Here is a 13,806-nt window from a genome sequence, read left to right as displayed (position 1 = left end):
CAACATAAAACAATTAAGTTGTCCCTAAAGAAAATCAAGAATTGTGTTTTCAGTTTGAACAAGCAGCAGACATTTTTTTGAGCGTTGTTTGAACAGCAAACATCACTTTTTTGAGTCTTTCTTTCTTTCTTTCGTCACTGTAAAAAACTCTGGGTTCCACACAATCGATTTGTGTTGAGACAAGATGAGAATCAAGTTAAATTATTAGTTAAAATTTAAGTACATCCAACATTAAACAATTAAGTTGTACCACAATGAACTCAAGAATTGTGTTTATTCAGCTCATTTAAAATAAGTAGTTTGAACAAGCAGCAAACATATTTTTTGAGTGTTATTTGAACAGCAAACATAATTTTTTGAGTCTTTCTTTCTTCAGTGTAAACAAAAATGCTTGGTTTTAACAAAATAGATTTGTGTTGAGACAAGATAAGAATCAATTTAACTTATTAGTTTTTACAAATTTAAGTACATCCAACATATAACAGTTAAGTTGTCCCAAAAGAAAATCAAGAATTTTGTTTTCAACTCAGTTTGTTCTTTTCTTTCTTTCTTTCTTTCTTTCTTTCTTTCTTTCTTTCTGTCATTTTTGTATGATAAAATAACAATCCAATTATGAAATTGCCAGGGGTAAATGGACTCTGAAATTAGTCCAATCTCTCAAACTGCTTCAGGTGGGACGCATTGGTTTCTACAACCAGATGCATTCCAAGACAGGACTAAATGTATTAAGATCATTGCCTATGGAAATTTCACAATTTTAAAACACGAAAGCACATGTTATGGGCGTTATGACCAACAAAGAAGACAGTATAAATGCAATAAGCAATGGAAACACCACAGATGGCAGTTTGAGATGTTCTGTTTTATTTATTAAATTATTATTGTTTATTTTATGTTTATTTTTTTGTTGTTGTTTGGTTTTATTTGGGACTGTGAAATGATCCAAATCCAAAACCATGTTGTAAACATGGCGTATGCTTCTTCCTTTACCAATTTAAAGTTTATTTCTGAACTCACAATACTCTTCTATTTGCCTTTGCTATAAGCCCCATAAGCTGTTTGTCACATGCACGGTGCAGTCAATTTTCAAAATAGTTCAACTTTTGCCCCTGTGTGGAATAATACTGAATGTGTGTCATTGTTATTACTTAGCGTTTAAGAAGTTTAAGAAGAGAGTAACATGCTAGTGTTTAACTGCATTGCTTGGGCTCACACATTTACTCTCTACTCTCTGTCTTGCACTGAACCCAGTCGACCAATCACAACAGACTGGGTCATCGGACCAATCAGCCTCATGCAAAGGAGGGGGTTGGGAACAAATGAATCGCTAAACAAATCAAATGGGAGTCGTTGGGATAATTAAGTAAAGATAAATGCATATTATAAGACAATGAAAGTGTTTTTGACCTTGCATGCATATCAGCCTGTTATTGGTGACCCTCAAAACCAAAATATGACCTTTAAAATGCATAATTAAGCAACATAAAAATACCTTCATTACAGAATATCTCTTCCTTTTCCTTTTCTCTTCCACGTGTCGGCTATTAAAACACTTGAAGGTTTAATGTTTTTATTTTGATAACTTCATGTTCAGTTCATATGCATTTCAAGCAATTCTCCCATTTAACAATTTGAAGGCTTCTGATTGACTATTGAATTCAGTGTGACTATGCATTACTTACCACCCACTAACTAGGTTCTGCCTATAAACATGTGCTGGAACTGAATAGGTAAATTTACTTACAAAATAGTTAGCAGTTACTAAGACTTTAGTGTGGATTTACAATCCAGTTTAAAGCAATTTAAGTTCAGCTACAACCAGATAATTAGGATCTGAAGGAGCACTTGATAATTACAGACAGGTGTGTTGACCAAATCTGTAGGAAGGTAGATCTCCAAGAGCAAGGTTTGACACCCCTGATTTAGGTTAAATTCTAGTCAGAGTTTTAATGCCCTTCAATCACTAACTTGCCTTTGTCTCATTGATTCTGATTTACATCATTGATTACATTACACAAGTGTCCACTACTGGAAAACCATCTGAATGGGTGTAAATGTAATGCCCTAAAACCTTGAACAGTTGAAAACTACACTGTTGTGACATCACAAAACCAGGGGTCAAGGGTATGTCCATGTATGCTTCCCTCGTTCACTTGAGGAAGTGGAGTACACTTTAAAATGGTGGCAGGGAATCCTCTGAGGGGAAATGCTTAGGGAAGTTCACGAGTACATGTCTAAAAGTGGAGTGGAATGCAGCCTTAGACTTATTGGCTGTTTCTCAATACCAAGAATAAGGAGAATGGACAGACTGTTTTGCCAAGTTACCTCGAAGGAACAAACTCGGAAGACCACGAGAACGCATCCTGTGAATTGAGAATTGAGATCCTCTGATATTCCTGGTCACATGACCTTCATTTATGTAATCTAGTTCCAAATTAACAGTGATATTAATAACTGAAAAGATATTCTTTGCTTTTTAGAATTGTCGTTTCATTGAAAACTATAACAACCCAGATATGGGGGACATTAAACCTTTTGCTTCCTGAGCACAGCCTGTGCAAAAGTGATGCAAATGCTACGAGCTACGACTTTTTTTAGACTTGCTTTCAGACAAACTTGCAGACTGCAGACTCTTGCAGACTCGTGGACTTGTATTGCAATTGAGCTTTGGACGTGAATAAAAAAAACCTCTAAGAATATGCTGTGGAGCATTTAAAACATCACGGAAAGCTGTTCTGCTGGTGAGAATGAGGGAAAATGCCATTAAAGGAAAGACACTTGCGAATAAAAATGGCTAATTGGGTATCTTTAAAACGTCATGACAAAAAGCACCCCACCAAAGCAATATTTGAAGAATTCTGACACTATGAGAGAATTGGACAATTGAAATTTGGCAGTATAGCCCAATCCCAACTTTATTTTTGTACCCCTTCCTCTTGGCTATTGAAACAGAGTGTGAAGGAGAAAAATTTCAAAATTTACCCCTAAGAAATGGGACAGCACTACAACACCTGCACACGTCATCGCGATCTCTTGCCACATATGAGATCAGACCATCGCGACTGCTGTAGTTATTCCAGTTATATTATTTTTTGGTATTTATCTTGAGGAAATCACAGAAGGCATATATCATGTTATAATAACAATAAAATGTCGTAATAAACTTGTAACTGTACTGTTCATTTACACCCAAAAACATTAACATTTACCAGACACTGTAAAAAGGTCATTCCCAGCCACTATACTTTTTCTGACAGGGTATTCAATTTAGTTATTATTAGGGATTATAGATAGCAAATTTTCATTTAGCGTTTTTTTTTTAAAGCATGACAATAAAACACAAACGCGGTTATGAATATATTGAAACAAATGTTTGTTTGTTGTAAAAATTCGCATTACAGACAAAAAATACTAATTTGTGCATTTCTTTACCTCCGTGTGCAGCCATGCTGCCATTGTAGATGGTGTATTCTGGGAGATGTTCTTACCCCTTGGTTTTGAGTGTGGTCCTGAAAAAAATCTTTGTTTCGAGGGGTATCTAGACCTTTCCCTTAGCCCTACGCCTTCAAGCGAAAAAGAATTGGGACACCCCTACCCCTTCATGTGAACGCGCAAAACACGGGGAAGGACTAAGGGGAAGGGTTAAGGGGTAGAATTGGGATTGGACCAAAATGATGATGTTGAACATGGACACTAAACATGAAGCAAGATCACTTAAAACGCTATGAGAAGAAGAACAATGTTTGAATTGTCTGGTCATAATTTCTCTCTCTCTCTCTCTCTCTCTCTCTCTCTCTCTCTCTCTCTCTCTCTCTCTCTCTCTCGCTCTCTGCAAGTAACTTTATACTTGAACAAAGAAAATTGCAAATTTACTTCAATCACATGAGAATGCTTAATGTCAAGCACTGAATCTGAGATGACTTGACAGATCTAGATCTTTTAAATAAGATAACAGACCTATGGTTTTGTTGGTTCTTCAAACTAATTTGTGAATCACATTAAAATATCTGTGTGAATAAATTTGAGATTACTAAAAGAGCTCATGTTTGTTGTAAAGGACAAATCTATCAGTGTAATGGACAAATTTATCAGTGGCATCATCTGACCAGTATTCAATTATTAGCCATGAAAGCAAAAAGACATAAAAGGTTCAGTACGTAATATGATTTGATAAATTATATAAAACATTATTTTGTTATTTGCCGTATGGGTACATTAATTGATTGATTGATTGATTGATTGATTGATTGATTGATTGATTGATTGATTGATTGATTGATTGATTTATTGATTTATTGATTGATTGATTGATTGATCGATCGATTGATTTGTGAGCTAATTTTTACATGCTGTCAAGAACATAGCAGATTTAGCTTTTGCATGATTCTTCTTTAAACTGAAATGGGAATCCCTATGAAATATATTCATAGGAACATATGTAAGTTAAACCAAGAAAGACAAATGATCTGTTCAGTGCTATTGCCAGATATATGCATTTCCTTAAGTGAAGTCTGAATAGATTCCATAATCTACAAGCTTTGCTTCATGTTATGAGAGCCTATGTTTTGATGAAATGGGTGCTGAAAGACAAGGCTCTGCTACACTGTTAAGCATGTAGTTTCAGTTGGAAACATGGTAAATAAGAGTAAATATTTCAATAAATCAGTAAAAGAAAATGCTTAAAAACAATACTGCCTACAACTATGTGCACACCTATTCATTGTACATATTGCTGTCAACACTGCCAATTTTACATTGTCCTGTTTTTTTAGAAGTATGCTGTTGTACGTTGTTGAATTTTGCATGGCTGTATTTTGCACTGTCATTGTATTTGCACTGTCTGTATTTTGCACTGTCTGGAGCCAGCACCTAAGTTTTTCACTCATCACAGCACACGTGCTGCTGCTGATGTGACAATAAAAATGATTTGATTTTGAATTGATTTGCTCTTTACTGGGTATAAAAAAAGAGGAAATTATGGAAATTATGGCCTAACATTACTACCTAGCAGTGTGACTTTTTTGCACTTCATGTTCTTAAGAATTCTCACGCACAGGCAGATATATGATATACCAGCTGCCAGACAAAAAAAAATGCCAAACTGAATTTAAAATTTTAAGTTTTTTTTCCAAAATAACTGAACATGTCTACAGATATGACAAGCTGGTAAGTGAACCAATTATGAATACCCAACTAGCAAAATAAGGAACAGCAAATCCAGTGGGTTTACTGGAGATCTGTAGCTCTCATGAGAAGAACATATGAAGAGCACTGATATGATCACAGATATAGGCCAAAATGCTTGAGTGATGTTTTTGAATACATTTCATAAAAGAGTGGATCAGTTTTAGCCTTTCATATACATTCAATATCACTCGGAGAACACAATCAACTCCAGACTCCTGCTTTTGAAATGTTACCTTCAATCAAGCAAACCTGCCATGTCAGTTAAAATGTTGGCTTTGAAGCTTCTCTTACTACGAACCTGAACATTCTTAGGTAACCGTTTAGAGTGAGGTGGAGATTTTCACAGTCATTTTCAAGCAAATTGTTGAGTTTCAAGATGTTTTTTCCCCCCTACGTGTTAAGAACATTTTAAAATGTAAATAACCCATTATTAAGAACATTTTGAATGTTCTTTGGATGTTAAGGGGTCTCCATGAAACCAATTTGCCTGCTCATTCAGTCTTGATAGGACTTTATGTTACAAGGTCCAATGGAAGCACTTTTTGTTGACACTTTTCTGTTAGAAAAGAGATTTTAATTATATGGAAATTATATGATAGAATGATTGGATATATGATGCCAGACATCTAAAAGAAGTTTATATGCAAAAGAATCATATCCATAATCCCTTGTGCACAGTTTAAATGTACTACCCTTTTGTAATGTTAGGAATTAAACTGCTGTAAAAATGCATCAGATAAATATTTTTTAAATTGTTTTTGCAGAACTTTTAATCAACCTCAGTTCTGATCAAAACTACTAAATGTTTTTTTTAATACAGGATTTTAACTTTTCAATTGCCAAGTTCACATAATGTCACTAATTTGGTGAAAAGAAAAAAAACCCATACAAAATTAGGTATTTTCAAAATAAAAAGTAACTGTGGACTGTATTTTTTAACCTTTTATCACAGTCTTGGACATGTGGATGATTAGTAACAACATTGGCTTTGATGCATTGTTAGATTTTCATTTTTTTTCTCCCTAATTTCGTGTTGGTTTTTGCCCCATTGACTTCCATTATTACATGGTGCATAAATACACAATCTTTGTTTTTGTTTACTTCGTGTAGTTCTGAGAGCTGAGATGCATATTTTGATTTTCTCATACACATCAAGGTAAGTGCATAAAGGTCACTCTCACACATTTGCAGACAAACATACACACACCTTAATTTGCTGTTATACTCCATAAAATATCCCAAAACTAAGCTTGTTTTTTGCCAACTGCTAACTTATAATTTTACCTCTTCCCAATAGGGAAAGCCAACAATCAAAAATGCATGATCATATGCTGTCATGGTTTTGCAATCAAAATTATTGTTATAAATGTCACCAACAGTAAATTAGGGAGAAAAAAAAATTTATCAATCAAAAACAATGCATCAAATCAATGTTGTTTCACATGACCAAGACTTTGATATTTTTATATTTAAAATACGCCATTTTGTGTGTGTTTTTCACCAAATCAGTGACATCATTTATGAATTTGGCAATTTAAGAGTTAAAATCCTGTAAATTTTTTAAGGAATTTGATCAGGACTGTGGTTTAACAGATTCATGCGAAAAAAAAAAATTATCCTTAGCATTTTAGTAGGTGAAACACAGAATGTTATGGCCAAATTAAGACTAAAAATCAGCCCAGAGTGGATGAAAACATCCTCAACAGCGCACACGGAATATCCAAAAACAAATTTTAATTAATCTTATAATTATTTTAATATAGTAATTCTCACCAAGGGGGAATTGTAACTATCATGTCCTGCATTTAGTTTAATATCATATTCTTGTCCATATTAGTAAAATGTATAAACTGTTTAACAATTAGTGCACCTACTGTGTATCTCTTTCTTATATAAGAAAGATGACAAGTGTATTTTAAGTACTCTCATTTATTAAGTTATTAAGGAAAATATTTAAGAACAAATTTCTATTGTATCAAACCTTACCGCTAAGTGGAAATGACTGATAACGAGTCTATTCATCCACCAAAACTAATTAGTTATAGGCTCACAAGGAATCTGCTCATGCAGAAATCAGCAGATTTCTGCAGATTTTTAGCCCATCACTGAGTCTATGTATTTACTTGAGTAAATGTGTGTAAATTTATATTTATTCAGTTACATTTTACAGCTTGTGAAGTAATATTTTCTGTCTTTTGGTACATATATTATATGAGAGACATGCTTTGTTTACCAAATAAGTAGATCCAATTGGATTAGCATTGTAAATATTAAATAAAAGTTAAAAATGTATTATTTTTTATTTCATATATTAAGTTTTTAGGTATGATACTCCTAAAAGCATTCAAAATTTTCAGCAGAAATAGCAAAAAATGTCCAGAGATTCTGTCTGGTCCTAGCTATTTGCTTATCTGTGCAATTGGTGCATCCCTAGCTCTTCATAGTATACTCAATGCCAATAAAATGCCTTAAAGGGACAGTTCACAGAAGAAAATAGCAAATTCTATCATTTTTTACTCTGCCTTTACTTGTTTCTAACCTGTTTGACGTTCTTTTTTCTGCTGAACACAAAAGAAGATACTTTGAAGAAAGCTGGCAAGCTGTAGTCATTGACTTCCATAGTATTTGTTTTCCTGCTATGGAAGTCAAAGGTTACAGTTTTTCAGCTTTCTTCAAAATATTTTCCCTTGTGTTTATAATTGCTTGAGGACAATGGTGAAAAGTAATTAATTACAAATACTCAAATTACAGTATTTAGGTAGTTTTTTTCTTTATAAATGCAGCAAACCATTTGAAAGCATTAAAAGTATCCAAGAAGTCGTCCAAAATCTTTACACACAATGACCCAGAGACTGCATGTCACTGATGAGAAGAATGCAGATGTTTACTGTGATATGTTCACTAAATAGTCTTTAACAATAACTTAATGCACTACAGAATGTTACGTTTAAAAACACACACATGCATAAATTGCATGTAAACCCATCCGTTTTTCACAGCGTAATACTCAATACTCACTACTCTTGAGTACTTTTGTAGGGACTACTTTTTACTCATGCGTTGAGTAATTTTCACAACAGACACTTTTAGTCTACTTGTACTACAGTTTTGGGCAAGTAATGGTACTTTTACTTGAGTATGATTTTTTTGTACTCTTTCCACCACTGCTTGAGGATGAGTATATATCGAGTAAATTGTCTAAACTCCAAAACCAAATCCAAAACACTGAGATCAACATAGGTGAGATTGCACACACCTCCAGTTCCTCGTTTAGTGAAGGTACGCAGTGTTGGGAGTAGATGTTGAGAATGAGGTTCTGTAAGGAAACCACTGATTGCGCACTTCCTGAGCCCCGCACGTATCTGAAGTGGACGTTTACCAGTTCAAGCACTCTTGGCAAAGCAGCCTTCACATAACACACCACACTCTGAAAGACACCAAATGAGAAGGGGTAAGAAACAGGTTGGAGAACAAAGTATGAGCTTATCCTTTCAGAAGAGATCAAGCCGTTAGTGTTGGCTTCGTAGCTGGTTTCAGTTACTGAAAGGATGACGCACTTTGTGAATCATCTTCTGTGTGATTGTACCACTGACTATATGTTTTGGATTTGGGAGCCTATAAACCAAAGTTCAGAAATTCAGGATGTCTACAGTGTTTGAAAATGGAGCTACTTGAGATTTAAATCAAAAATGCACTCTGAATTCAACCAAGTCATGGGTGCCACAACAGAAATCTAAGCTATGAGTGATGACACTTTGGACTGAGTATCTAATCTAAAACACACCTCCAGCTTTGATGTATTTCCAAGGGCAGATTCGAAACAGAAGACTTTGGAATAGACGGTTGTATTACGGAAAAAAGCAAAGATCTGTTTTTAAACATTGATTTAGAAGCAAAGCAAAAGGTTTTAAAGAGATTCTTACCAGGTGTTTTCTCTCAATGAATGTATATGTGATTGAGCAGCCAGTCCGGAGCTGGTTACTTATCTGATCAGTAAAAAGAAATGAGGCGAAATGTTAGGAGACACGAGTGTTGCATTTGAAAGGAAAAGGTGCCGTAAAGCTTTATTGTGATTGGACTTCTTACCAGTTGTTTTATTTGAAGCAGGTGGTCCATAGTTATGGCATGTTTGCAAGGACCGGGGATGTCCATCATGGAGAGGGGAACACACAGTAGCATGAGAACACACACATTCTTCACCTATAGTGACACGCAAAGACAAACACACACACACGTTTGTTTTTCTATCATCTGGGGGCTTCCCATAGCCATGCTTCGATTTCATAATAGAGAGCTATAATTTAAGCACCCTTCTCAGCACTTAATCTATTCTGAATGTAAAATTTAGATTTTGTAAAATAACAATAATAATAAAAAGTATTTTTATAAGTAATGTAATATGAATTAATTGATGTATGTATTTATAATAAAACATAATGGTAAATTTTTAAAAAATCTACACTCATCATTGGTTATACAATTTATTTAAATAATATAATTAGAATTTTCACATCAATGACATAAAATATGAGTCAATAAATATCAAAAAATTGTAGGCTTATTAATTTAATGTGTTAGTTTAATAAATTAGTTACACATTGCATGATGAGCCTTTAGAAGGCAGTTACATTCCACTAAAGTTCAAGATATTAGGGCAAAAATGTCCTGTATTAACTTTTGTCTCATATTCAGTTGAAGTCATAATTATTAGCCCCCCTGTTTATTTATTTTTTCACCAATTTCTGTTTAACAGAGAGAAGATTGTTTCAACACATTTCTAACCATAATAGTTTTTAAAACTCATTTCTAATAACTGATTTATTTGATCTTTGCCATGATGACAGTAAATAATATGTTACTAGATTTTTCAAGACACTTTTATACAGCTTAAAGTGACATTTAAAGGCTTAACTAGGTTAATTAGGTTAACTAGGCAGGTTAGGGTAATTAGGCAAGTATTGTATAACCATGGTTTGTTCTGTAGATTATCGAAAACAAATTTAGCTTAAAGGGGCTAATAATTTTGACCTTAAAATGGTTTTTTAAAAATTAAAAATTGCTTTTATTCTAGCTGAAATAAAACAAACAAGACTTTCTCCAGAAGAAAGAATATTATCAGACATACTAGTGAGATCAGTCAGCACTGAAGCCAAATCTGGAGCTTATCTAACAAAATAATTAGATAACGATCCAAATTCTTGTACACCCAAATTTATATGTTATAGAAAAATATTAAATATACATTTTAAAAAAGAAGAGGAAGAATCAAGAGAAGCAAAAAAAAAAAAAGAAAGAAAAATTTCGGTGAAATTTTGTGGGTTGTAATTTTTTATTTTATATTTTTTGGCAATATTTTGCTTAAATTTAATTGTTTTATCTTTCAATTTTTGAATATGTTTGCTGACTAAAATATTATTTTAATAAATATATCTGTGTAATTCTGTTTTGTTCAAATGCACCAAAATACATTGCCTATATTCACTGACAAATGGATAAAAATATATTTTTATGTATATATTAGCCCCTCTGTATATGTTGCCCCAATTTCTGTTTACCAGAAAGAAGATTTTTTATCATTTATCTTTGCCATGATGACAGTAAATATTATTTTACTAGATACTTTCAAGACAAGAATATTCAAGGCATAACTAAGTTAATCAAGCAAATTAGGGTAATTAAACAAGTCACTGAATAATAATGGTTTGTTCTGTAGACAATAAAAAATATTGCTTAAAGTGGCTAATAATGCTGACATTAAAATGATAAAAAAAAAAAATTAAAACTGTTTTTATTCTAGCCAAAATAAAACAAGAATTTCTCCAGAAGAAAAAAAAAATCATAGGAAATACTATAAAAAAAACCTTGCTCGGCTTAACATAATATAACATTAACATTATATATATTGGGTCGTGTTTCACTTTTTTTAGCTACCGTCATAAAAGTGTAACCTTTCAAGAAATCTTCAGTTTATTACAGGAGAGCCAAAATGAGGAATTTCCATTTTTTTGCCAGGTATGTCATTTGCTTTGGTCTTCTATCACTGTCAATATATCTTTTTTCTTTTTTCCATTTCTGCTGCTTTTGATATATCTACATCTGCTCTACCTTTTGGAAAAATTCTTTTGAATTCTGTTTATTCCAGGTAGTAAATGTCTCAATGGCAACGGTCAACACACACTAAAATATAACTGTTCTTTAATTCTGATCAAGATTAATCTACAGGGTTTTTTGCCAATAAATACACAAGCAAAATTACCCATTAGTTATTGGTTATACAAATGCTTGTGCAAACAAGCCAGTTGTGTCAATTTTAATAAATTATCGTTGTTATCTTTGTTGACCTGAAGATAAACTGTATCTCTGTTGTGCACCATAAGCAGACATATAGCTGATGTGATAATTTCACAATAAATTTTGGACACTTCCTCAAAAGAAGCATGTTAGAAAACACAACGGATGTCTTGGAGCATAAAAATGCTTACAGTTGCAATCAGAATTATTTAACCCCCTGAATTATCAGCCCCCCTGTTTATTTTTCCCCAATTTCTGTTTAACAGAAATATTTTTTCAACACATTTGTAAACATAATAGTTTTAATAATTCATTTCTAATAACTGATTTATTTTATCTTTGCCATGATGACAGTAAATAATATTTGACTAGATATTTTTCAAGACACTTCTATACAGCTTAAAGTGACATTTAAAGGCTTAACTAGGTCAATTAGGTTAACTAGGCAGTTTAGGGTAATTAGGCAAGTTGTTGTATAACGATGGTTTTTCTGTAGACTATCAAAAATATATATATCTTAAAGGGGCTAATAATTTTGACCTTAAAATAGTTTAAAAAAAATAAAAACTGCTTTTATTCTAGCCAAAATAAATCAAATAATACTTTCTCCAGAAGAAAAAAATATTACCAGACATACTGTGAAAATTTCCTTACTCACTTGGGAAATATAAAATAAAAAATAAAAAAAAATTCGAAGGGGGTTGAATAATTCTGATTGCAACTGTTTATACTACCACTTCCTCACTTCAGAATAGTCTTAAATAAAAGGACTTGTACATCAGAAAACCATAACATCATAAAGCGCTCTTATTTAGAATCAAATCAACAAGAGATGTGTTTTCAGCCTTTAGAAGGACCACACGTGTGGCTATAAACCTACCTTGGTTTTGTAGAAGAGAAGGGGTGTAGGGTTGTTCATCTGGCTCACCGATCCAGCAGGAGAAGATTACAGTCCTCGGTTAGATGCATTTGAGCAGTTCCAGGTGATGTGTTGGTGTGCAAATTTGAATTGGAATGACAGCAAAGCTCATAACTCAATTGATCCACCATCTAAAATGCAAGCTCACTGACCCAAATCTTAAATTTAATGCATACTCTTGTCAAACAGGGCACAATGATTGAGCAACTTGTGGTTAGTAAATTGTCTCACAGAAACTCTGTGTGCCTTGCTTTCACCTCCTCCTTTTCTTTTTCATTAACTTGCCTCCGCCTTTTCATGCACACGCCTCCTTCACTCTCTCTTTTATTTATGTTCTCTTGTTTCATAATAGCTTTATGAAAGCGAGATTTTCTGCTTACAACTACAAAATACTATGCCCATGTATTAAACATGACACAGGAAATGATATGATTTGCTTCATTATCTTTCTCTATCCTCACACAAAGCCTCCTGCCACAGCTCTTAGACTCACCTAATTCATCAGCCAATCTGTCAACCTATTTATGATCAAAGTTCTCACACCAATTCGTTTTTTTCTTCTTCTTTTTGCATGCTGATGGTCAGATGGTCAGATGTTCTCTGTGTTCTCCTTGGGCAGATGACATCTTCTGAAGCCTGCTGAGAGACATCTTAATATATTAACTGTCAGAACAAAAGTCATTGCTCTCAGGAGATTGGAAAATACTGTGTTCTCCACAGGCTTGGTTAAGATAAAAAGAAAGAAGTGTCAATCAAAGTTGTTTCCTAGATGACTTTTTCTATGACTCATTCTCACTAATATCCATGAGACATGAAAGGACAACTGTTTTCCAAATGATTCATGATAGTTCACTGCAAGCGTGATTTAAGAATTCAAGGTATCAATCAAATAAATTAAGTATGATTTTCAAAAGTTTAGGGCTGGTATGTTTTTAAATAATTAAAAATAATTAACAGTTGGCCGTAGCTAATGTTTTCTGTTATTTATAATTTCAGATTGCACAATGAGATGTTGATCTCTGCTCAGACAATGTTTTATGTAGATTTTTATTGACATATTTATTAGCTTGACACAATTTATAGTCTAAGTTTATCATATAAAATATGGTATTTATGGTAAATAATTAGTAATAAGCTGCCAGAGTTTATATATAGATAAGCCCAGTAAAGCCTGAAAGTATTCATGCTTCTGGCAAACTCTAATTTATTTACCAAATATTTTTTTACCAAATATGACAGGTTTAATGAGACGAAAAAAAATTGTGGCCATATTAAAGTGGCTTGTCCAAAATTATTCCTACCCTTCCCCTTCATAAGGGAACTTCTACATGTGTCTGTATAAACAGACTTTTGGGAGTACTTTAGATGACCAATCACTTCTGAAGATAAGAAACCGAGCCAATGAAATG

The 13,806-nt window shown here is 33.2% G+C and overlaps 1 protein-coding gene across 2 annotated transcripts in view; it reads right to left on the bottom strand.

The window, feature by feature from the left end:
- csf1b (colony stimulating factor 1b (macrophage)) overlaps positions 1–12,657 on the bottom strand; it is a 40,473-nt gene extending 27,816 nt beyond the window's left edge. The window contains exons 1-4 of one of the 2 annotated variants that reach the window (XM_056463141.1): positions 12,359–12,657; positions 9,274–9,387; positions 9,111–9,173; positions 8,444–8,614 (exon numbers count right to left, since the gene is read on the bottom strand). In XM_056463141.1, coding sequence (XP_056319116.1) covers positions 8,444–8,614; positions 9,111–9,173; positions 9,274–9,387; positions 12,359–12,397 — 387 coding nt within the window. In that variant the 5' untranslated portion in view covers positions 12,398–12,657. The remainder of the gene's footprint in view (positions 1–8,443; positions 8,615–9,110; positions 9,174–9,273; positions 9,388–12,358) is intronic. The other variant, XM_056463140.1, reaches the window with a different exon arrangement.
- Positions 12,658–13,806: the final 1,149 nt, after the last annotated feature.

This window comes from Danio aesculapii, chromosome 8 (genome assembly GCF_903798145.1).
Source record: "Danio aesculapii chromosome 8, fDanAes4.1, whole genome shotgun sequence".
Lineage (NCBI taxonomy): Eukaryota > Metazoa > Chordata > Actinopteri > Cypriniformes > Danionidae > Danio > Danio aesculapii.
This window is presented reverse-complemented; position numbering and strand designations above follow the sequence as displayed.